At 45.0% G+C, this 25,106-nt stretch overlaps 1 protein-coding gene across 2 annotated transcripts in view; it reads right to left on the minus strand.

Moving 5' to 3' along the window:
- The window catches only part of MAPRE2 (microtubule associated protein RP/EB family member 2), a 142,589-nt gene that overhangs the window by 90,056 nt on the left and 27,427 nt on the right, over nucleotides 1-25,106 (minus strand). The window contains exon 1 of one of the 2 annotated variants that reach the window (XM_045005975.1): nucleotides 680-959. The exons of the other annotated variant lie outside the window; for it this stretch is intronic. Within the exon in view, the coding sequence (XP_044861910.1) occupies nucleotides 680-798 (119 nt within the window). The 5' untranslated portion in view covers nucleotides 799-959. Of the gene's footprint in view, nucleotides 1-679; nucleotides 960-25,106 lie in introns of those variants that run through there. 2 annotated transcript variants of the gene reach the window in all.

The following is a 25,106-nucleotide window of genomic DNA, read 5'->3' on the forward strand; positions in this document are numbered from 1 at the left end:
ATACGCAGTGTCTTCTAGAAACGGCTGCAGTCCACCGTGTCTCTAATAAACCCTCGGTTTCGAGGAGGAAATTTTAGTGAATGCGTGACACCGTGACCTCTGCTGTCAAGCCTTCCACCAATCAGGGAGCAGAATTCTTACAAAGCTCCATCAATCTGGCGCTTTAACATCATCATCACAGACTGCAGTTTAATCTAGAGGATTCCATTTTTCCTGCACACACCAGGGCAGGCACAAGCCGTTTTTACTCCATCCCTTCGCCTTGGCTTTCACGCACAGATGCTCGGCGACGCCGGCACAGTAAGAAATTCGGCGCTGCAGCCCGGTTCCCTTTGGGAGACCCCACAGATCTCTCTCGCTTGCATTTTTTATCAATACGCAAGGAAGGAGGGGTCTGTGGGGCGGAGTGGGGGGGAGAGCCCCTACAGGCAGCAAGTCTACTCACAAAATGTTTTCCAGCTGGACAATACAAACGCGATTTCCAAGAACCAGGCTTCCATGCAGGCGAGGCAGGACCCCGGCTAATAGGTCCCAGCTTATTTTTAACACGCCGCTGAGAGCACGGTGTTTTGTTATGTAAGCCCCCTGCCTGTCCCTCCGCTGCAATGCCCGCAGCAGCCTCCCAGCCCAGGCACGCGCGCACGCCGCAGGGCCATCCCCGCCAGCCGGCGCGGGTTACCTGTAGGAACGCTCCCCGCGCACCGTGTGCTTCCTGAAGGGGATGATGGTGCCGTTATCCTGCAGGATGTCGTTGTTGTTCTCGCCATTTGGGGACAGCGTTTGGGTCGGTCCCGGCATTGGCGCGCGCTCCCACCCCCACACGGCTGCCTGCCTGGCTCGCTCGCTCGCTCGCGCGCGGAAGGTCGGCGGAGAGGCTGCGCCGGGGCTGCTCTGCTGCTTTGCCACAGCGGCTCGCGCTCGCGCTCGCTCTCCCCTTGCCTGCCTGCCTGCCTGCTGACGTCAAACCGCCTGGAGCAGCACCCTGGCCACGTGACACGGCCCCCTCACCATGGCAACCAGCTAACTCATCAGATCTGCTCGGTTCGCACAAGGGCTCCGGCGTGGCCGCGCCAGCGCAGCCGAAGAGGCGGGGATGGGGGCGGCCTACATCTGGCTTGCAGCGCGCCAGCCCCCCCCCCCCAAGCCAGCCCTTCCTCTAACCATTTCCTTTCGGTCCCCTGCGCGGAGCGCAGCTGTGTACACAAAGAGCCCGGCCCGGGCGGGGGGCGGCCCTGGAACCGCCTCAGGGCCGGCGCGTCCCCCCCACCGGGTGCTTCCATTTCAGCTCCAGCCAGAGAACCGGCCCGGGAGCAGGCGGGCTGCACGCGGGGCCGACCCCAGACACGGCAGCGAGCCCGAGCTGCAGTCAGCGGTGGGGTTTCCCAAGGAGGCTGCTGCAGCACCACCCAGCCCTCGAGAAGACACTGCAGGGAGCCGCCGTGACTCGGGAGAGGAAGGGGACGAGCTGGGATGACCCACGGTCTTTTCCACAGTAGCTTTAACTTTGCCCCCTATGAAAGCCCAGTTCTTTTCTGATGGTTGGTGGAGTAGGGAGGCATGGCAAAAAAGCCATTTTCACGACGCAGAGATGCAACACGTCTTTTGAGCCCTGCTTCATGTGACTAGGGGAGTCACCAGTGTTTCGACCTACATTTATGAGGGAACAAAACAAGCGTTTCTGAAAGATCATAGTCCACCGTCATCTCTCCCCAGTAATACGCAGTTATTTTTGGTCTCAAGCTTCCGGAATTAGCATGGAAGCCTCACAATAGTCGCACACGATGCCCAGCTGGTAGTGATAAAATCCAAACGTGAAAACACCGCGCACACGCTCACACATCCACCTTATTTCCCCCCAGTAGTTTTCTGTTTTAATATGCATGCAATATTTGATCTGCAGTAACGCGAATATTTCCTCTTTCTTCTCCCCATTTAAAATGTTGCCGCTTTTGAGGTTTTTTTGTTTGTTTGTTTTAAATAGAAAGTAGATCTGACCCTTATTGGAAAGGGGCTGCATTTAAATGTACATTATTATGTAACTGCATATCAGAATTGAGCCCCAGCCTATAAAGTATTATAAAGGTCTAAGTTTAATGCCTTCCCAGTACCCAGACCTGTAGTTGCTTTCCTCTCCTCTATGCTACTCAGTCTGGATTTCCCCCTAAACCTGTAATAGGTTTGAGACCCTATCCACTATTTTGTGTCCTGTAGCTTCATCTGAGACTAAGCTTAAAATGTTCATTTAAGCATGATTTTTAAGTTTCTAAATTTCTCCCAATTTTAGAGTTTGTACTAAAACCATTTGATGGCTTCCCTTTTTAAAAAAATCTTGTTGGGGGAGGGTAAAAAAGGGGAAATTGTGTCAATATATGGTGAGAGACTACTGAATAACTAGCATTGCTAACAGAATTAGCAGTTATGCAAATGGCCATGTTAAGTACCTCTTCCTTCCCTTTCACCCCACAGTTCAGAAACTGTTCCCTATCCCCCAGGCTCTTTTGCCCCTTAAACTACTCTGCATATTCACAGATAGTTAAAACGTCCCTGCATATTTTCACATTTCTAAGGTAGTAAGGAAAATGAGCTTTGACTTTAAATAATATGTATTTTAACAAGTAGTATTCATTTCTATACAAGTGGATTAAAAGCTTAATTGGGCACCCACCATTATGAGAGGTTGAACCATGATGGTTCACAGATATGTTAACCAAAATCAAACCATTTAAATGAGTTTCTCTGGCTCTTCTCTAAAATGCACATGAGCAAAAGTGTGCATTGAACTGTGTGGGAGGACAGTCTCTTTTAATTAGGTCTATGAAAACTCAAGGCTGGGAGTTGAAAAAGAGTAATGAGTAATTGGGTAGATACCTCACGATATTTTTGGCTTCAAAATTAAACAAAACACTTAAATTTACCCTTTAAAAATCAAGTGTTTGATCAAGTGGAAATCATCAGATATATTTATAAGTGATTAGATCTCAGTGACAGAAGATTTAATAAAAACCTCACAGCTTTCTCAGCTATCATAAAGACAGACTCTGACCAGATTTATATTTTCTGACAGGGTTAGCAATTTCCCCTTCCCTCTCAAAGTAAAATTCATGCACTGATTAAAATATAGTTGATTTGTGACCTTTCAGATGGATTTGATGCTTAGGGGAAAAATTACCTTAGTTTATAGAGTTGCACCTATTGTATAAAGTGATGTTTTTTAAAAAAAATCCAGAGAAGTTCAAGTATAGCTAATTTGGCAGGAACTCAACCACAGAACAAAACAACCGACTGTGCTGAAGGGAAGCCTACTCAAGTCATGGTGGTGAATTTTGTAATGTAGGCATCTATCTCTGAGGAACTCAACTGAGACCACCGACCTCTTGCAGGCCACTGAACCGACAGATGGGAACTTTCACTATGGATTCACACTGGATTTGAACTGGAAACAAAGGTGGAAGACTTTTCAATTACCAGTCCAAGCATATACCCAGTTACCTTATGTCCCCACACTTGATTGAAGAATGCCCCCATTGTTAAATTGGTAATGGACTTGAAATAACACGGGAAAGACAACACATTCATAGTTAGCATTGTAACATTTTTCTGTGCCTTTTTAAAAAACAAATAAATGCTGCTAAACAGCTCACAGGTGCCTTAGAAGTGCATGAGATAATACAGATGCAAAAGCTGCTATATAGTGATAGACAATATAAAAATAATCTGTAGCAGGTCTTAGGCTGCCAGACATTCCTATCTGATCCATCAAACCAGAAAGCAGTAAAACATTCAGCCACCTCTAACTTGTAAAAGCATTTTTATTTCTTCACCAACAGCAAAGAACAGAGGCTGCTTTATTGAGGTCACCAAAATAGCTTAAAACATGCACTGACAAAGCTACAGCACAGGGAAGAGCAGATGAAGACAACATTACAGTATTATTTCTCTCTCAAGTGTGTTCGCATTAGGATTCCAGTTCAATTCAATTGGCTAGAGAGATCTAGTTTCCCTTTGCAGGCTGTGCCAGGTCTGGACAAGACTACAGTTTTTCATTTGTTTACAGAACAGTGTTTCTACATCTTATCTAATGCAATCGGGGAAACATGGGGGGAGTGATTTGTGTCCTATATGCATGACAGTCCTTCAGCCTGGCTGGCTGAGTCTCCATTTGGAAACACTGCATGTGCTACAAATATAACTCATTTTGTAGGTACAGCAAGCTAACCACTACAAGTACAGTAAATCATCTTGTAGGTTTCCTCCTCCCACATTCATAGTTCTCTGCAAAGAATTCCCTAGATCTAGCCTGACAGGGAACAAAGCTAGTAAGCCATAGGAGTTATGAAATGGCTGTACCATTCATTGCTGATTTTATAGCTTTCACATTCAGTAAACACACAAACAGAAATGCAGCTTTAAGAATGTAGGTCAAGTCAAAAATCCTACATTTCTATCATCACCAACATAGATGCTGGAACTAGGGGTGCTGCTGCACTCATTGGCTTGAAGTGGATTCCATTATATACAGGGTTTACAGTTTGGTTCAATAGCTCTCAGCACCCCCACTATAAAAATTGTTCCAGCACCCCTGATCACCAATGAAGATCCAAATGCACTTTTTAATTAAAATGAAAAACTGGTACTATTGCCACTAATTAAGCAAAGCAAAAAGAACCTGGAAAGCCTGATTAATGCTCAAGCTTTTCCTTCTACCACCACCCCTATGTACTGCATCCTTGGAGATTCCATGCCATGTCCCTCTTAACTCCGGCCACAAGGGACTACATTACTTCTGAGTAGAGATTGGGATGCAAGTCCAATCATACTACATTTTAACCAGCCAGCAAGTCACTAAAGCCAATACAAGTCTCTTGTCAGCATTCTACATTCTTACCAATACCAGCATGGGGACGCAGTGCGTGAATGGTAATTGGAAACCCAGCTCTCCTGCCTAGCAGCAAAGAGCACGACAACCAAGACTTAGGCTATGGCTACACTTGCACTTCAAAGCGCTGCTGCTTTGGGGCACCTCCCTGTGGGGAATAACATACAGCGCTGGGAGCCACGCTCCCAGTGCTGGGGCTTTGACCACACTGGCGCTTTGCAGCGCCGCAATTTGCAGCGCTGGAGAGGGTGTGTTTTCACACCCTGCTGCAACGCTGCAAATTTGCAAGTGTAGCCATGGCCTTAATATTTTTCAAAACACTATTTGCTTCTTTCTACTCAGAACTTTCAGCTCCATTCTAGTTAGTGCTCTTTGTCTCATTACTACTATCAAAAGCCCACAGTGTGGATGGGTAAACAACAAAACCAAACAAAAAAAACCCTAAAACAAAAAAAAACGTGATATTAAGCCCTTTAAAAAACAAACATTTTTGGTTTTAGAAATACCTCAAATATACTCTAATCAAGGCTTTAGACCAGAGGTGGGCAAACTATGGCCCGCGGGTCACATTCGATCTGCGGGACCATCCTGCCAAGCTCCTGGCCCGGGAGGCTACCCTGGCCCCTCCGCCGCAGCCTCAGTTCGCTCCACCGCCAGCGGAATGCTCTGGGCGGCGGGGCTGTGAGCTCCTGGGGCAGCGCAGCTGCACAGCCCAGCCTGACCCGGTGCTCTGTGCTGAGTGGTGGTGGTGGTAGCGGTGGCATGGCCCAGCTTTAGCTGGGCGGCATGGCTGTAGCGCCGCCAGCCACTGGTGCTCCAGGAAGCGCGGTAAGGGGGCAGGGGGGTTGGATAGAGGGGAGGGGAGTTCGGGGTGGTGGTCAGGGAGCAGGGGTGTGGATAGGGGTCGGGGTGGGAAACAGGGTTGAATAGGGGCAGGGGTCCCGGGGGGGCAGTCAGGAAGGAGGGGGGTTGGATGGGGCAGCAGAGGGCAGTCAGGGGTGGGAGTTCCAGGGGCAGGGGTCCCAGAGGGGCCATCAGGGAATGTGGGGGTTGGATGGAGCAGGAGTCCTGGGGGGGGGGAGATAGGAGGTGGGGGCCGGGCCACAACCCCCTCCTCTAACCGGTCCTCCATACAATTTACGAAACCCAATGCGGCCCTCAGGCCAAAAAATTTGCCCGCCCCTGCTTTAGACCATCTTTTATTATGAGAAAACCAAGGACAGGCCTACACAAGAAACTTGCCAGTGCAGCAATGTTGGTTACAGGGTGATTTTTTGGCAACATTTTATACTGGCTAAGCCCTGGTGTAGATGAAGTTATACTGTCAAAAAAGTACTTTTGTGAATATAGCTTAAGTGAGGAACTATAAGCTATGTAGGCAGCAGCACTTTTTTTGTTGCATCTGTACTAGGAGGGGTTGCCACTGCCAGTATAGCTATACCAGCAAAAAACTTCCCTAAAGTAGACCTGGCTTGACATCATCTATTTATCTACTGATTGGTACATGAGAATGGCCATACTGGGTCAGACCCAAGGTCCATCTAGCCCAGTATCTTGTCTTCCAACAGTGGCCAATGCCAGGTGCCCCAGAGGGAATGAACCGAACAGGTAATCATTAGAGCTGTCAAGCAATTAAAAAATTAATTGTGATTAATCGCGCTAATAATAGAATACCATTTATATAAATATTTTTGGATGTTTTCTACATTTTCAAATATATTGATTTCAATTACAACACAGAATACAAAGTGTACAGTGCTCACTTTATAATTATTTTTATTATAAATATTTGCACTGTAAAAATAGTATTTTTCAATTCACTTAATATAAGTACTGTAGTGCAATCTCTTTATCATGAAAGTTGAACTTACAAATGTAGAGTTATGTACAAAAATAACTGCATTCAAAAATAAAAATGTAAAACTTCAGAGCCCACAAGCCCACTCAGTCTTACTTCTTCGTTAAAAAAGTAATGCATTAATTAAATTTGTGACTGAACTCCTTGGGACAGAATTGTATGTCTCCTGCTCTGTGTTTTATCCGCATTCTGCCATATATTTCAAGTTATAGCAGGCTCGGATGATGGCCCAGCATGTTGGTCTTAAAATGAACACTTTCACTGCAAATCTGACAAAATGCAAAGGTACCAATGTGAGATTTCTAAAGATAGCTACAGCACTCGACCCAAGATTTAAGAATCTGAAGTGCCTTCCAAAATCTGAGAGGGATGAGGTGTGGCGCATGCTTTCAGAAGTCTTAAAAGAGCAACACTCCGATGTGGAAACTACAAAACCTGAACCTCCAAAAAAGAAAATCAGCCTTCTGCTGGTGACATCTGACTCAGATGATCAAAATGAACATGCGTTGGTCTGAACTGCTTTGGATAGTTATCAAGCAGAATCCATCATCAGCATGGATGCATGTCCTCTGGAATGGTGGCCAAAGCATGGGAGGGCATACGAATCTTTAGCATATCTGGCAAGTAAATACCTTGCAATACCGGCAACAAAAGTGCCATGTGAATGTTTATCATCACTTTCAGGTGACACTGTAAATAAGAAACAGGCAGCATTATTTTCCGTAAATGTAAATGGACTTGTTTCTCTTAACAATTGGCTGCACAAGAAGTAGGACTGAGTGGACTTGTAGGCTCTAAAGTTTTACTTTGTTTTGTTTGAGTGCAGTTATGTAACAAAACAAAACAAAAATCTACATTTGTAAGCTGCGCTTTCATGATAAAGAGATTGCACTATGGTACTATACTTGTATGAGGTGAATTGAAAAATACTATTTCTTTTATCATTTTTACAGTGCAAATATTTGTAATAAAAATAATATTAAGCAAACACTATACACTTTGTATTCTGTGTTGTAACTGAAATCAATATATTTGAAAATGTAGAAAAACATCCAAAATATTTAATACATTTCAATTGGTATTCTATTGTTTAACAGGGGGATTAAAACTGTGATTAATCACAATTAATTTTTTTTAGTTAATCGGATGAGTTAACTACGATTAATCAACAGTCATAGTAATCATCAAGTGATCCATCCCCTGTCATGCATTCCCAGCTTCGGGCAAAACAGAGGATAGGGACACCATCCCTGCCCATCCTGGATAATAACCATCGATGGACCTATCCTCCATGAATTTATCTAGTTCTTTTTTGAATCCTGTTATAGTCTTGGCCTTCACAACACCCTCTGGCAAAGAGTTCCACAGGTTGATTGTGCATTGCATGAAGAAATACCTCCTTTTATTTGTTTTAAACCTGCTACCTATTAATTTCATTTTGTGACCCCTAGTTCTTGTGTTATGAAAAGGAGTAAATAACACTTCCTTATTTATGTTCTGTACACCAGTAATGATTTTATAGACCTCTACCATATCCTCCCTTAGTCGTCTCTTTTCCAAGATGAAAAGTCCCAATCTTATTAATCTCTCATGATATGGAAGCTGTTCCATACCCCTAATCATTTCTGTTGTCCTCTTCTGAACCTTTTCCAATTCCAATACATCTTTAATGAGATGGGGCACATCTGCATGCAGTATTCAAGATGTGGGAATACCATGGATTTATATAGAGGCACTATGATATTTTCTGTCTTATTATCTCTTTCTTGATGATTCCCAACATTCTTTTCGCTTTTTGACTGCTGCTGCACATTGACTGGATGTTTTCAGAGAACTATCCACAATGACTCCAAGATCTCTTTCTTGAGTGGTAACAGCTAATTTAGACCCCATCATTTTATATGTATAGTTGGGATTATTTTTCCAGTGTGCATTTATCAACACTGAATTTCATCTGCCATTTTGTTGCCCAGTCACCCAGTTTCGCAAGATCCCTCTGTAGCGCCTCACAGTCTGCCTGGGATTTAACTATTTTGAGTAGTTTTGTATCATCTGCAAATTTTGCCACCTCACTGTTTACCCCTTTTTCTAGATTATTTATGAATGTTGAATACAACTGACCTAGTACAGACCCCTGAGGGATACCTCTCTCCACCAGGGGCGGCTCCAGGCACCAGCACTCCAAGCGCGTGCCTGGGCAGCAAGCTGTGGGGGGCGGCCTCCCGGTTGCTCTGAGGGCAGCAATCAGGCAGCCTTTGATGGCGTTTCTGCGGGAGGTCCACCGGTCCCGCGGTTTCAGCGGTAATTCGGCAGCAAGTACGCTGAAGGCGCAGGACTGGCAGATGAACCGCAGAACTGCCGCCAAATCCGCGTGACCGGCGGACCTCCCACAGAAACGCCACCGAAGGCTGCCTGACTGCCGTACTTAGAGCGGCAAAAAACACAGAGCTGCCCCTGCTCTCCACTGTGAAAACTGACTATTTATTCCTACCCTTTCTTTCTTATCTTTTAACCTGTTACCAATCCATGAGAGAATCTTCCCGCTTATTCCATGACAGCTTACTTTGCTTAAGAGCCTTTGGTGAGGGTCCTTGTCAAAGGCTTTCTGAAAATCTAAGTACACTGTATCCACTGGATCCACCTTGTCCACATGCTTAATCCCATCAAAAAATTCTAGTAGATTGGTGAGGCAACATTTCCCTTTACAAAAACCATATTGACTGTTCCCCAGCAAATTGTGTTAATCTGATAATTCTGCTCTTTACTCTAGTTTCAACCCATTTGCTTGGTACTGAAGTTAGACTTACCAGCCTGTAATTGCTGGAATCGCCTCAAGAGCCTTTTAAAAAAAAAACTGGCAACACATTAGCTATCCTCCAGTCATCTGGTACAGAAGCTGATCTAAAAGGACAGGTTACTTACCAAAGTTAGTAGTTCTGCAACTTCACATTTGAGTTCCTTCAGAATACCATCTGGTCCTGGTGACTTATTACTGTTTAGTTTATCAATTTGTTCCAAAACCTCCTCTAATGACACATCCGTCTGGGACAGTTCCTCAGATTTGCCACCTAAAAATAATGGTTCAGGTTTGGGGATCTCCCTCACATCCTCAGCCTTGAGTGCTCCTTTACCTTCTCGATTCTCCAGTAGCCCCACTGGTTGTTTATCAGGCTTCTTGCTTCTGATGTACTTAAAAAAATTTTACTATTACTTTTTGGAGTCTTTAACTAGCTGTTCTTCAAATTCTTTTTTGGCCTTCCTAATTATATTTTTACATTTCACTTGCCAGAGTTTATGCTCCTTTCTATTTTTCTCACTCGGATTTAACTTCCACTTTTTAAAGGATGTCTTTTTGCCTCTCGCAGCTTATTTTACTGTGTTGTTCAGCCATGGTGGCAGTTTTTTAGTTCTCCATGTTTTTTAATTTGGGAGTATACATTTAAATTGAGCCTCTATTATGGTGTCTTTAAAAGGTAGAGACATCAGAGTATAAACTTTCCTGCACCATCTTCATAATGTGCCTCAACTCCAGCCTGTAGAACTCACCACTAATCACTAGAGATCAAACTCCAGCTACATACCCATTCAATCTTTGGCCTCTCTGCTAAGGCTACCAAAGGTGCCAGTTAGTGCTAGGTTTTATGACCAATGTTGTGATATGGACAATTGCCCACTGGAAAGTGGAGTGAGATCAAGATCATTTCATATGAAGTGTTAGATGGTAACATCTCAGTCACTTGTAAAGCAACAATGCACTGAACTTCCGATCAATGCAATTTCCTTAGTTCATTCAACAGTCATTCTTGTTTTCTTTGAATTCACTACAAGAGAATGAACAGTTATCTGAAGAAAAACCAACTGAGACATTTTAAAGCAAAATGAAAGTTCAGAAAATCATTTTTAAATTATCTTTTAGCACCCTCGTGTTGGGTATTTTTCAAACCTGTAGAGATGCCCCTGCTTGAAAGAGCTTACACACTAAATACATGTAAAAAAGAAGTGATAAATGGGGAAGAGAAGGTTTAGGACAAGATTACAATAATAAAATTATGGTTACTCAGTAAGGCATGGACACATCTTAACTGTTCAGCTACACCTGATAAGCTACTTAGGCATGTATTTCATTTTAAGCACATGAGTAGTTCCACTAACCTTAGTAGAACTATTCACTTATAATACATATTTAAAGTTAGGCTGAATCAGGATGTATATTTTCTTTCCAAATATGCATCTAGAATGTAAATTTCTGTTGATGTTTTCTGTTTACTAAATAGTTAAAGAAAATTGTTATTGTGTTAGGGAGCCCACAATAAGATGTCACCTAACTGAAGTGTGAAATAGACAAATGTGATTGTACATCTGTATTATAGGGCATAGATTTGTGCCAGATTACAATAGATTAGAATACTGTACTGATTTAATGACATACATTACACATAAGTGCATGAGTTACATAAATGCTTACTTTAAAGGAATTAATAGCAGTTGACAATAGTGTTACCAACATACTTAGCACACCAAATCAGATGTGATATACTGTATGGCTTAAATTCACGCTAAACTAGGTTATGCAGAGAGAACTACTCAGCTCTCATTTTTCCATGACATGTGACCAGCATCACTCTGATTAACTCAAAGGGACAATCCAGTGGTGATGTTAAAGTGGTTGGAGTGAAAATTCAGATCCTAGACCTTTTCTGAACTTTATTGGCTTGCATAGTACCGGATAAAATCCCCTTGAGTACTTGCTCTATTCCTTAATGTTTATGTCACATTAGGTTTAAACACTACCATACCAAAATGGTAAATGCTATTTCTGGCATTATGCAGAGAAAGAAACATACTAAACAGTTCCTTATCCCTCCAGCTATCTTGTAGATAAGAAATGAGGCCCCCTATTGCCACTTCAGGATAGACCTTAATTATTTGCTTGCTCTGGAGAAAGCAGGCTGCGAAGGATACCATGTGCATGGACCACATTACCATGAGGGAATCAATCTCTATTTTTTGTAAAGATGGGGCATACTGAAATTCCAGGGGTCAGGTTTCATATTTTAAAAAAAGTGTTCTGTGTCTGTAAGGAAAAGTAACAGGAAAGACTCAGCTGCTTGCCACTTAAAGCTGGCTTTTCAAATGAGCTCAGCTGAAGTTCTGACCCATAGTAGGGAATTCATACACATGCTGAGCCACGCGGACCCCCATATGTGTGATTTCCTGGAGACCCACTACCTGGACGAGGAGGTGAAGCTCCTCAAGAAACTGGGCGACCACGTGACCAACCTACGGCGCGTGGGGGCGCCCGAGGCGGGGCTGGGCGAGTATCTCTTCGACCGGCTCACCCTGGGCGACAGCAGCTGAGCCCCCAGCTGCCCGCGGCGCCGGCCCCTTAAATCCTGCTGCTCAGCTGGGCCGGAGCCCCCCCCCGCCTGCCGATCACGGGGTGACCTGCCCCCTCCACCGGCTGTAACTGGCATTGAATAAAGGCTTGGCATTGGCAAAAAAAAAATGCTCTTCCCCCTAGCCTGTGGGAACCTATGCTTTTTAGCAGCAGCCATCCTTTAGTTACCACAAAAATTAGTGGATCCAAACATGAACAGATCCAAACATTTTGGACACAAACAGACAGTTACAGAAAACGGTCAACATTAAAAGCATTTTTAAACTAAGTTATTACATTCTGAAGATACTCCCCCGAACTAGAGCTATTTACTCAGATTATTAGCAGCAGCAGGTAAATGCATCACCATACAATGGATCACAAGATAAAACACTATGCTTCAATTAACATGGCTGAAGAAAACAAGTTATGGAAAAGATTATGTTTAATTAGACATTCCCCAAGCCAACTTGAGCACCACTGGGCCATAAAGCCAAAAAGTCCTTTAGCTAAAAACCACCCTCAGATATGGTCTAGAAAGATACAACCTTCAGTGTACACTAAACCTCTCCTGCTTATCCAATTATAAGAAGTCTGCACCAAATATCTGGTGTGTTCTTATGAATAAACACTTCACCAGCTACTTAAGAACATTATAAAGCCATCAGCTGAAAGCACTATACAGTACAGCAGAACACACCCAGTGAAGGAAAGTTCAGTCTGAGAAATTAAAAAGGATTCTCTTACTTGCATTACCTCCAGACATAGCAACAATCAATGGAATTCTTATAGGGGCATATTACACCTGTGTTCAGTGGTATGCATTTGATTTCAGTTGAATTCTAGGTACAATTTTAAAAGTGCTGATTTTGACCTATAAAGTCATAAATAGGCTGAGATCAATTGAGGCAGTAACTTTCTCTCTGTCCCTCATTGTAAATGGAAAAGGACTGGGCACAGGACCCTGATTCCCATCTTATTTATACCAGTTTTACTCCAGTGCAAAATCCAGAGTTGCTCCACATTTATACTGGCATAATAAAGAGCGGAGTCCAGCCCAGTGTGTTTGCAGGGAGGAGTCCTCTACGCTGGAACTAGCTTCCTCACTTTGGTTTACCAGTGTCCAAAATTTGAGGATGGTACTCAATATGAAGGGTACATTTACACTGCAACAAAACACCTATAGCTGGCTTGGGTCAGCTGGCTCAGGCTCACAGGGCTTGGGCTGTAAAATTGGAGGATAGATGTTAAGGATCAGGCTGAAGCCCAGGCTCTGGGACCTTTCCCTCTATGGGTGTTTTATTGCAGTGTAGACATACCTGAAGACCACCTTTAGGGGTGGGAGGGTAACTCAGGTAATCTAGATTCCCAGGCTTTTTCTGGGGATGAGAAGAGCTTGATTGGGTGGGAGGCAGATGGGATGTTCTAGAGAGGAGTTCTTGTTTTGAGCTTTGGTCCAATTTTTAGGTTGTGCAGATTTTATTCATTTCTACAGAAATCTACATTTGACAAAACAAAACGAATCTATAAAATAAATGTGGCATCAGGCTGGAAGCCTGAGGGAACAGCAGAGAATATCTGGCAGGGGGAGAAGGTAAAGTATAAAAGGACTCATGATGGATTTCAAACTGTTAAGGAATTTTAGAGCTGCTCTCCACTTCCTAAACACTCAATTTTATTCCTAAGTGGCCCAAGTTGGAGCTGGAAAAGTGCAAAAGGAAAAAAATCAGAACAGATAAGTGGCATTGGTCTTCTGATTTAAGAAGCTGCATGAAGTCATGTCTTGTGTTCTTCAATGGGAGATAAACATGTTCTCTGAGAGCCTTTTAAGCCAACTGGCACTTTCACCAGGCAATGGTTTTAAAAAAGTTAGTTAGCTTTGTGTGACAAAGAAGGGAGCACTTTTCCAAAACGTGAGTCTGGCATCCCTACATCTCACTTGCCCTGGGCCGCCCAGAGGAGGGGGGGCAAGTGGGGCAATTTGCCCCAGGCCCCGGGCCCCGCAAGGCCCCCCCCATGAGAATATAGTATTCCATAGTATTGCAACTTTTTTTGTGGAAGGGGCCCCCGAAATTGCTTTGCCCCAGGCCCCCTGAATCCTCTGGGCGGCCCTGCACTTGCCTGCCAACAAGGTAACATACACCAAGTAATCATCTTAATGCTGTAACTCACTTGTTGAATTGAAATAATGAGTTGGCCCTTAAGTTACACAATGGATTCCAAAAAAGTGAATGCTGGCTCTTGGGATTGGTAATTCTCTGTTCCTAGTACATTGCAAGATTCTGATTGGGAAATGTTTTGCAGTTAATGGCCATTTCATTTATGCACACAGTAAAATAAATTTAATCCCTCACACAAATACATGTTGCATGTGTACAAAGTCTACATAAGGAGCAGAGGAAATGTAAACACTTTGGAATTGTTCAATAAAACTGTTAAATGCATCTCTCTGAATAAAATTCGATCATTAGAAGCTGGCCCAGCATACAATACTAACATGGCTAGAGTCAGTGGTAGGACTCTTGTGAGTTAGAGTTGCACAGGAATTGTAACCTAACACAATGAGCATTACATTTGCCAACCCCTGTCAAGAAGCTGTAACATCACTGCTTAAGAAAAACGAAGATAGAAGGCTGGCACTTTAAGAAGTGATTACTTCCTTACTGTGAACAAAGAATTCCATGAACAGTTTTCTTATGTTGTTAATACAACAAGCATTTGTCAGAGTCACAAGGTCTGGTCTATGCCCCAGCCTGTATCCAGTCTCCTGGGAGTGACTCCTTTAATGTGCTGGGCCCCAAGAACCCACACACTTCCACAGGCCCAAACCCATAGCCTCCAAGACTCAGAGATCGGGGCTTCGGCACCAGCAATCCCTGTCTCTCAGAGAGAACCAGAATCCTATGGGAGGCTTACTGTCCCCCTTCAGGCCACAGTGCTCTCAGTGAGTATTGACAGTGACAGTCTTTTCACAACAAGTTAACCATTTTTTAGTCACCTGGCACACAGAATCTGAAAGTCCTTAGGTTAGCACAGAGGGGTGAAATGAAGCCAGCCCATCCTGGCCAAGCCAATGTCATGATGAGCCAGCCAAGCTATGGTGGACTCCATCTCTGGCTCTCTCCCCATGTCCCCTCATGGCTGGGTTCCTGAGTCCCTTCAAAATATCAGCTCCTTCTTCTAGTCACCTGACACCTTGGTCTCCAGCTCACTTCACAAGACCTATCTGCTGGGGTTTCCTGTTAGATTTTGATTGTTCAGTCATTGGGGTGTCTGTCTTGCTGAACCCTCTGTTGATTTGGGTTGGTTTGAGCCAGTTCTTTAATTACTATTCATTTTACACAGACAGGGAGGTGACACTGTCTCCTGCACTGTTCCAGGAGCAGTGTTAACCCTTCGGCACCCCCTGGGTAGCCATGCAACATACAGAGGGAAACTGAGGCATACCTAGGATTCAAAAAAATATTACAGACAATTTCCACTTCCATATGTCACAGTATTACATATTCTCCCTGAAGAAAATGGAATTTACAGTAAGTGTTCCACTCCTTGGATCTCACTAAATTACACTATCAAAAAATTACACAACATTGTTGTGCAATTTTTTTAGTGCTTTCATCTTTAGTACTTTACAAAGAATAATGAACTTCACCTCAACATCCCTTGGGCAGTTATCTTCATTTTACAGATGTGAAAACAAACATAGATGTTAATGACCTGGTTCTCAGAGGGGCTGAACAACTGCGACGCCTATTAAAGCCCTATGCCTCTCAGGTCATAAGGACTTGCTTATAATCACAAAGCAAACTTGTGCCATAGCCAGGGTTAAACCTCAGGTCTCCTGACTCCCAGCTCTGCGTTACAAGTCTAACATTCCTACCACAGAACAGCCACATGAACAACAAAAGGATATAACATGCTTATTAAAAGCAAGCATCAATAATACACTTCAACCTGCTAATATAACCAAAAAAATCATGATTACTAACCTTTCTGTAACTGTTCTTCAAGAGGTGTTGTACATGTCCATTCCAAAGCAGGTGTTTGCACCCTGAGCACAGTTGCTGGAGTTTTTTCCCTTAGTGGTGTCCATCGGGTCGGCTCCAGCTTTCTCTGGTGCTGCACACTCATAGAACCCAGATAAAGGGCCTTGCCGACCCTGTGCCCCCTCAGTTTATTCTTACCAGCTGACTCTGATAACACATCTCAAAGAATAACAGTTACAGAAAGGTTAGTAACAGTTTTTTCTTCTTTGAATGCTTGCAGATGTCCATTCCAATGTAGGTGACTCTCAAGAAGCTGCATAGGAGGTGGACTTAGAGTTCAAGAACAAGCTGACTGCATGACCAAAATCAGCATTATATCTGGCCTGCTGAGTGATGGCATAGGGCATTGAGAACATGTGCACCAAAGGACCAGGTTGCTGCCCTACAAATGTCTTGAATAGGAAGGAGGGGGGAGGAATAGCTCAGGGGTTTGAGCACTGGCCTGCTAAACTGAGAGTTCAAACCTTGAGGGGGCAATTTGGGGCAAAAATCTGTCTGGGGATTGGTCCTGCTTTGAGCAGGGGGTTAGACTAGATGACCTCCTGAGGTCCCTTCCAACCCTGATATTCTATGCTATTTTTTCTATGGAACTTGTGCTAGGAATACAGTGGAGGAGGCCTGCAATCTTGTGGAAGAAGCAGTTAGGTTAGCTGGAGGCAGAATGCCAACCAGCTCGCAATGTGCACAGTGTAATCCAGGACGAGATTCTCAAGGCGGAGGTGGGAAGGCCTTTCATCCTGTTTGCTATTGCTATGAACAGCTGGGTTGATCTGTGAAATGGCTTGATTCTTTGTAAATGGACATGCCCTGGCATTCTAACATCCAAGGAGTGTAGACATTGCTCTTCCCTTTTTGCACGTGGCTTCAGGAAGAAAACTGGTAGAATGATCGCTTGACTGCAATGGAATTGTGAAACCACTTTCGGGAGGAATGCCAGGTACGGATGCAGCACCTTATCTTTAAAGATGATCATATATGGGGGCTCTGATATGAGGGCACAGATCTCCAAAACCCTTCTGGCTGAGGGGATGGCCACTAAGAAGGCCACTGTCCAGGAGAGGTGCACCAATGAACATGTTGCCAGTGGCTCGAACGGGGGAAAAAGACAGACCAGCTGTTGACCCAGGGTTGGAAGGCAGAGAATGCTGCTAGGTGGACCTTGACTGAAGAAATAGCCAAACCCTGTTGTTTCTGATGCAAAAAGTACTCCAATATGAGTTGCAACGGGGATTGCGTGGGTGGAACTCTGCGTTGGGAGGACCAGATGGAGAATCGCTTCTATTTTCAAAGGTAAGTGGCCCTAGTAGAGGGTTTTCTACTACCTAGCAGAACTCTATGGACTTGCTCCAAGCAAGCTTGCTCCTCAGGATTCATCCATGGAGCTTCCAGGCCATCAGATGAAGAGAGCTGGGGTTCAGATGGAGCAACTGACCATGGTCTCGGGAGATGAAGTCTGGGTGTAGCAGAAGGAGGAGCAGGGTTTCCATTGAGAGGCCTAACAGGGTGGTGAACCAATGCTGCTTGGGCCATCCCGGGCCTATGAGAATGGTCGGTGCCCGATCCCGCTTGATCTTCATCAGAACCTTGTGTATCATCAGGACAGGAAGAAAAGCATAATACAGGTGATCTACTCATGATAGCACGGAGGTGACCATAAGAGATCCTGAGCTGTGGCCTCACAGAGAACAGAAGTGGTGGCATTTCCTGATGTCGCAGGTAGCAAACAGGTCTAATAAGGGGAATCCCCCACTGCTGAAAAATGTCCCTTCTGATGTCTGGCCAAAGGGACCATTCAAGGTGAGAGTAAGACCTGCTGAGGTGAGCCGCCAGCTGGTTCTGTGCTCCCAGGAGGTCCAACACCTCGAGATGGATTGAATGGGTTATGCAGAATCCCACAGCTGGATTGCTTTCTGACATGGGCAGGGAGGAGTGAGCTCTGCCCTGCCTGTTGATGTAGAACATGGTAGTTGCACTGTCTGAGAACCCAAACGACTTTGTTCGTAATATGGGGCAGGAATAGTTGGTAGGCTAGGTGGACCAACCTGAGCTCTCTGACACCGAGATGGAGAGAGAGCTCTTCTGGGGACAACAGACCTTGAGTCTTGAGGGACCCTAAGTGGGCTCCCCAGCCCAGTGTTGATGTGTGAGACTAGAGACATCGATGGTTGGGACCATGAAAAGATCACTCCCACACAGACCATGTGTTAGTTCAGCCACCGAGTCAGTAAATCGAGGACTTGAGCAGGCACAGTGAGCACTGAATCCAGATGCCGTGAATGTGAATACACCATGGACAGCCATGTTTGGAGAGGTCTGAGACACAGCCTTGCATGTTACACTACGCAAATGCATATGCCATGTGGCCCAGAAGACAGACATTTTCAAGCAGTCGTGACTGGATGGGTCTGGATGGGATTTATCAAGACTGTGACTGCTCAAAAATGGTCTTCTGGAAGCAAGGGTCTTTCTGAATGAAGTCAAGAACCGCATTGATGTACTCTATCCTCTGCATCAGGACAAAGGGTGGATTTCTGGGTGTTTATCGGTAGACCTAGGGCCTGGAAGATTGATTGGATGAGATGGATGTTGGATTCCACTTAAGCTCTGGACTGGCCACTGACTAGCCAGTCCTTGAGAGATGTGCACTCCGTTTCTTGAGAAAAGCCACCACCACTGCCATATGTTTGGTGAAAACCTGTGGAGTGGCTGACAGGCCAAATGGAGCACCGCAAACTCATTGTGAACCAAGTACATTACCAAATCTTAGGAACCTTCTGTGGCCTGGGGGGGGAGGGGAGAAATGATATGTGGAAGTAAGTGTCCTTTAAACTGAGGGTGGCATATCAGTCCCCCAGATGCAGAGAGGGAATGATGGAAGCCAGGGAGACCATGTGGAACTTTAAGCTCTTGAGATAGTGGTTGGAAAGTGTAGTCCTCCTGTGGAAATAGGCCATCTGGCCAAACAGGTCTAACTTTTTTGATCCTTTGCCTTAAGGTGTTGTGCCCAATTGTCCCTGGCGATCTCTCTCATTGGTGGCCACTACCACCAGGGATCTCAGGGGAGGATGAAGGAATATAAACTTGTAGCCTTTGGATAGTACGAAATATTTCCATTCTGTATGCTTTGCCATGGGAGGGAGGGAAGCAGGGGTCTGCCATAGCCCTTTAACTGGGTCCATGATAGCCTCATTGAGTGGGAGAGCCATGCTTGGGGGGCCTGCCACCAACAGAATGTCCAATAGGTTGTGAGTTGCCTCATTGACCACCTCTGCCTGGATGCCTAGATTCGAGGCCACCCACTTTAATAAGTCTTGCTAAGCATTGTGATCATCTTGCGATGGGGACATCCCCAGATGAGGCTGTGATGGCAGTGGGTAAGAGGAAGAGGAGTCTAGCACCGGCTGAGGGGCCTCCACTCCTCCTCCGGAGTAATGATCAGGACTCACAGGGTCTCTTCTTGGGGCTCGGTACCACGCTTGGTACCGGAGTCTGGATTGGGGGTCACATAGTGAAGTACCAGAGGTGCTCTGCTCTGAGGTCACCAAGTAGGAGCACCTCAAGAGAGTGCCTTGACCTTGGGGGAACCCCCAAGGGTTCCAGAAGAGCCATTGCATGGGTGCCGGCCCCCATGGACCCAGTGGTCAAGCACTTGGTGGTACCCCTGTGCTTGGGAGCACAACGGAGTAGGAGTGGCCAGGGAGCAGCATGGGAAGCTGCGATGAAGGGAAGAGTAGGATCCCACTTCTGACTCTGATGAAGATGAAGAGTCCCTTCATGGTGACCAGAGTTGTGCCTTGGTGCCGGTGATCAGTGCTGCAGATTAGCCTGTGATGAAGCTACCATAGGGGGTTTTCCCCTAGAGGGCAGTCGTGGTACTGGAGGATGGGTGGGGGAGGGTTCCCTGCCACTCAACGGTACAGCAGTGCCAAGTCTTGTTCCACCAGGGACACAGGAACTGGAAATGAAAGTAGGTCCCTGGCTGCTGCAAGCACCTCCGGAGTAGACGGTACTGTGAACTGACTGGCATGCTGTCTGCCTGAGGACAGCGTCTCAGATGCCAGAGTCAGTGGGTCCAGCATAGGTACTGGAGCCATCGGTACTGGCTGTTGCAGTGCCAGGGCAAAAATGCAGCCCCATGCAGACATCGCTCTATCCTGGTCCCCATGCCTGCTTGACTTTGGCACTGGGGATCAACTCTTCTCTCGACTGTTTCCTATGTTTCTTCTTGGGCACCGGGGATGGGGACCAGTGCCAAGACTCATGACCAGTGAGGGGAAAGCTCTGCACCGAAACTGAGGTTCCGAGTCCAAGCACAGCTCAGAAGCGGGTCTTAGGGCTGTGTCTGTACGAAGGACCTTCAATCTCGCTTCCTGGTTCTTTTTAGTGTGAGGTTTGAAGTCCTTGCAGATTTGGCAGTGGTCCTTTCTGTGAGACTCTCCTAAGCCAGCATTTCTCAAACTGGGGTCCATCTGGCTCCGCTGATCAACTCCTCCCCCTTCCTCCCAGCACCTCCTAAACACTGGAGAGGTGCTGGAAGGGAGGGGGAGAAGTGGGACAGGGGCTCTTGGGGATGGAAAGAGGTGGGGAAAAGGAGGGGCAGGGGTGGAGTGAGGGCAGGGCCCAAGGCTGAGCATGGAGCTTGGGGGTCCATGGCAAAATTTTAAATAAAAAATGGGGGTCCTTGAGTTACTGAAGTTTGAGAACCGCTGTCCTAAGCACTTGAGACAGCTTGAGTGAGGGTTGCTCAATGGCATAGACTTGCTGCAGGAAGCGCAGGACTTGAAGCCTGGTGACTGGGGCATGCCCTGGCAGCAGGAAGCAGATCAACCTTGCTAACTAAGCATGAATGAGTCCAACAACTACAAAAACTAAACGATCACAACTATAACAGGGTATATACACTGGAAAAGAAGAGAAAATGTCTACTGGGAAGTTTGCCTGAAGCAAAGAGTAGTTCCAGCAACTGTCACAGGTGGTAAGAAGGAACTGAAGGGATGCAGGGTCGGCAGGGCCCTTTATACCAGTGCTATAAGCACACAGCACCAGAGGGCGCTGGAGCTCACCCTATGGATACCACTAAGGGAAAGAATTCCAGCAACTGTGCATGAGCCATGCACACACCTACATTGGACTAGTCATATGCAAGCACTTAAGAAGAATACAGTACTAGACTATTGGGAACCATGAAACACTGTTAATCTACTTGGTTGAATCACTTCACCATACTGTATCTAGAGGTTAGATTTTATCATGGATTCTCTTACTGTTAGGTACTTTTTAAAAATGCATTTCAGGCTACTTATTGCTTACATCTAATCTGAATTGCATGTCTAGTTTTTTTATATCAGTTAATTTTAAAATCTGTAATTTCCTACCTTGCTGCTTATAGTGTTTACCAATCTGTTATGGCTCAGAGTGCTAGCTGATTAATATTTTGCAAGCCCTAGAGTACACAAGCACTTCCATTATACAAAGCCTTCCACCAAAGAACCTAAAAGCACTTCACAAGCCAGCGAATTAAGCCTCAAAGATACCTCTTGGCTGTTAAAATAACTATAAGGTTCACCCTTTGAAAGGTTAAAGAAGGCTGCAAAAATAGCACAGAAACAAGACTGCATAGCTTAGCACTCTGAAGATTGGTCTGAGAGCCAGGAATTAGAGTTCTAACCACAATTCTACCGCTGACCAGTTAAGTCATGCAACCAGTGTCTTAGTTTCCCTAACATCTATATAAGATGAATGTAGTACTTTCCCTTTTCACATGATTGATGAGGATTAATGTTTGAACAACATTAAGATACTGAATAAATGCTAAGTGTTATTAACGAGAAAATTTCAAATGAACAGAAAACAACATTATGGATGAAGAACTTCAGCTCTGTAGTGAGACATTTATGTTAGCACACTGTGATAACAAAACCAAGACAATGAAAAGTTTTCAGAGGATGTCAAGAAATTTGCATCCAAACTGAAGGATATTTCTTAAAAGACATTTGAGAGTTCCAAGTCATATTAAGCACACATGATTTCATGAATACCTTAATACATCTTATTGAAAGAAAGTAATCTATTTACTAAAACTGTACATTCTCCTCTGTGTTCTTGCTTATGTGTATTTGTACACTAACTTGCTACATGCAACTATACTTAGCAGAGCTCCTGTACATTTTTTTGCAGCCCTGAAATTCAGATTTAGCAGAAGGGGTCCTTAATGGAGCATTTAGAGTGGAAAAAGGGTCAGGGTGGAGGCTGATGTCCTAAAAGGGATAAGTGACTTTCAGAAGCCTGTTGACAAGAAAAAGTCATGCTCAAGTATTGAGGGGAGGCTGCATAAAGAAGAAAGAAGGCTTTGTTAGCAATACACAAGTAAGTATAAATGAATATGTAATTAAATGTAATTAAAATTTGACTAAATTAAAAATCATAAAAGGCTACAGCAGCATGCAGTAGCCACATATCCAGGAACAAGCACATATAGGTCAAGTGTGATGTCTGCTAAAGAACTATAGTTAAAAACAAATTTATATAGAGCAGAAGCAATCCAATATAAAGCTCATCTCTCTCCCCATAAAGATAGAACTCCATTAAAAATGTAAGTGCCTCCATTTTGAGTAGACAGGATCATACCGAAAGTACATACATCTTATTGGGAAGATAGCTGGATTTACTTCCTTTCATTAACCAATGACCCACCTGTCAAACAGGGTTTAGACTTAAGAAAGAAGGATTACATGTAAGTTGTTCTTATGTTAAATACAAAACACACACACACTCACTCGCTCTAAGGTCTTAGTTAAGAAATCAAGTTAGGAAATGTGAAAGTAAAGGTTGAATGTACAATCTTAACTCTGCTTCTTTGTTAGGGTTGCCAGGTGCCTGGTTTTCAACCAGAACGCCCGGTTGAAAAAGGACCCTGGCAGCTCTGGTCTGCTAAAAGTCCAGCCGGTGGCACAGTGGGGCTAAGGCAGGCTCCCTGCCTGCCCTGGATCTGCACAGCTCCTGGAAGCAGCCAGCATGTCTGGTACAGGGATGGCCATAGAGGCTCCGTGATCTGCCCCCACCCTGAGCACCAGCTCCGCAGCTCCCATTGACTGGGAACCACTGCCAATGGGAGTTGCGGGGGCAGCGTCTGTGGGGCCAGACAGCGCACAGAGCCCTCTGGCCCTTCCACCTAGGAGCTGGACATGCCAGCCACTTCTGGGAGTCACCTGAGGTAAACGCCACCCAGCCAGAGCCCACACCGTGAACTCCCTCCCACACCCCACACTCCCTGCCTCAGTCTGGTGAAAGTGTGTGAGGGTGGGGGAGAGCGAGTGATGGATGGGGGGATGGAGTAAGTGGGGGTGGGATCTCAGGGAGGGGACAGGGCAGGCATGTTTGGTTTTGTGCGGTTAGAAAGTTGGCAACCCTCTTCTTTGTATGTATGCATAATGATAGCCATTAATTATGTGATAATCTTATTTTACATACAATATAATGCAGTGGTGTTTTCTAGAGCCTTGCACATGTGTATCCCGTGATTAGACAATTAGATAGTCTGATTAGACAAGGGGTCAGCAACCTATGGCACGCACGCCAAAGGTGGCACGCGAGCCGATTTTGCCTGGCACATGGCTGCCACCCGGGGTCCTGGTCCCCAGCTGAGTGAACGGAACCCCAGGCCGGCAGGAGGCTGAGCAGGGCCGGCGGCCAGGACCCCAGAGCAGCGACAGGAGCGCTCCCTGGCTTCCCCCTCACCGCGCTCGGGTTCTGCAGCTCCTGGGAGTGTGAGCCGCCAGGGTGCGGGGCCCTGAGCCTGCTGCGGGAGGGGTGGCTCACACTCCCAGGGGAATTCAGGGGGTGGGGAAGGGGGAACCTGGTCTGGGGAGCAGCCCCTGGGCATGGCTGGCCCCTGGGGTCTATAAAAGCTCGTTGGGATTTGCCCCTCAATGAACCGATGTGCGGGGGAGGGGGGCAAGGCAGAAGTTTCCCCTAGGGCGCAAAATATCCTTGCACCGGCCCTGCCCCAGTGCTGCGTGCACCCCAGGTTAAGAATCACTGTACTAAACTGATAAGATCTGCATTTTAATTTAATTTTAAATGAAGCTTCTTAAACATTTTTAAAAAACTTGTTTACTTTACATACAACAATAATTTATAGACTTAGAGAGAGACCTTCTAAAAACATTAAAATGTATTACCGGCACGCAAAACCTTAAATTAGAGTGAATAAATGAAGACTCGGCACACCACTGCTGAAAGGTTGCTGACCCCTGGATTAGACAATTAAAGAGAATGAGCCAAATTTGAGCATAATATAAATGGGTGGTACTCCAATGGAAGCCAATTTGCAATCTTAACTAGTAGGCACTATCAGGGTCCTGCTGTAATAAGTTTATAGGGGGTAAAAATGATTTTTTCTGAGTAGTTTAGGAATCAAATTATAGCCATGCCACTTAAAGTTATATAATCTTTTGGAGGGGGATTTTTAAAGTCAAAGAGTACTTTAGGTACCCTGTTCCTATTGAAACATAAAAGGCACTTTGAATATCTACTCCTTTATCTTTGCTTTGCTTTATACCATCTTCTATTGTAATAAAAATTGTAGCACACATGATAGTGGCTTAGTCACACTATTAGTTATGACAGAACAACTCTATGTAGGCTGAGCAGGTGATTATTATACACAGCATTTAACTTTTTATACATGAAGACAACATTTAGAGAGTTAACATTAGGTGAGAAATTTGTCACATCCACCTTACCCCAGTGATCCCAACACTTGAGATTTTATTGCGAGTCTCATAATATTGGTGATTTTCTCAAGCCCCCAGCTCCTGGAATGATGTAATTACATGAAAAATCTAACCTTTCATTTAATAAAAACAAGCTGCTAGCCCTCCTGCCTGCAGAGAACAGTGTGGACCCAAGTGGACCTTTAAAGATTCCAAAACCAAAAAGTCAAATAAA

Source organism: Mauremys mutica, chromosome 2, assembly GCF_020497125.1.
Source record: "Mauremys mutica isolate MM-2020 ecotype Southern chromosome 2, ASM2049712v1, whole genome shotgun sequence".
Classification (NCBI taxonomy): Eukaryota; Metazoa; Chordata; order Testudines; family Geoemydidae; genus Mauremys; species Mauremys mutica.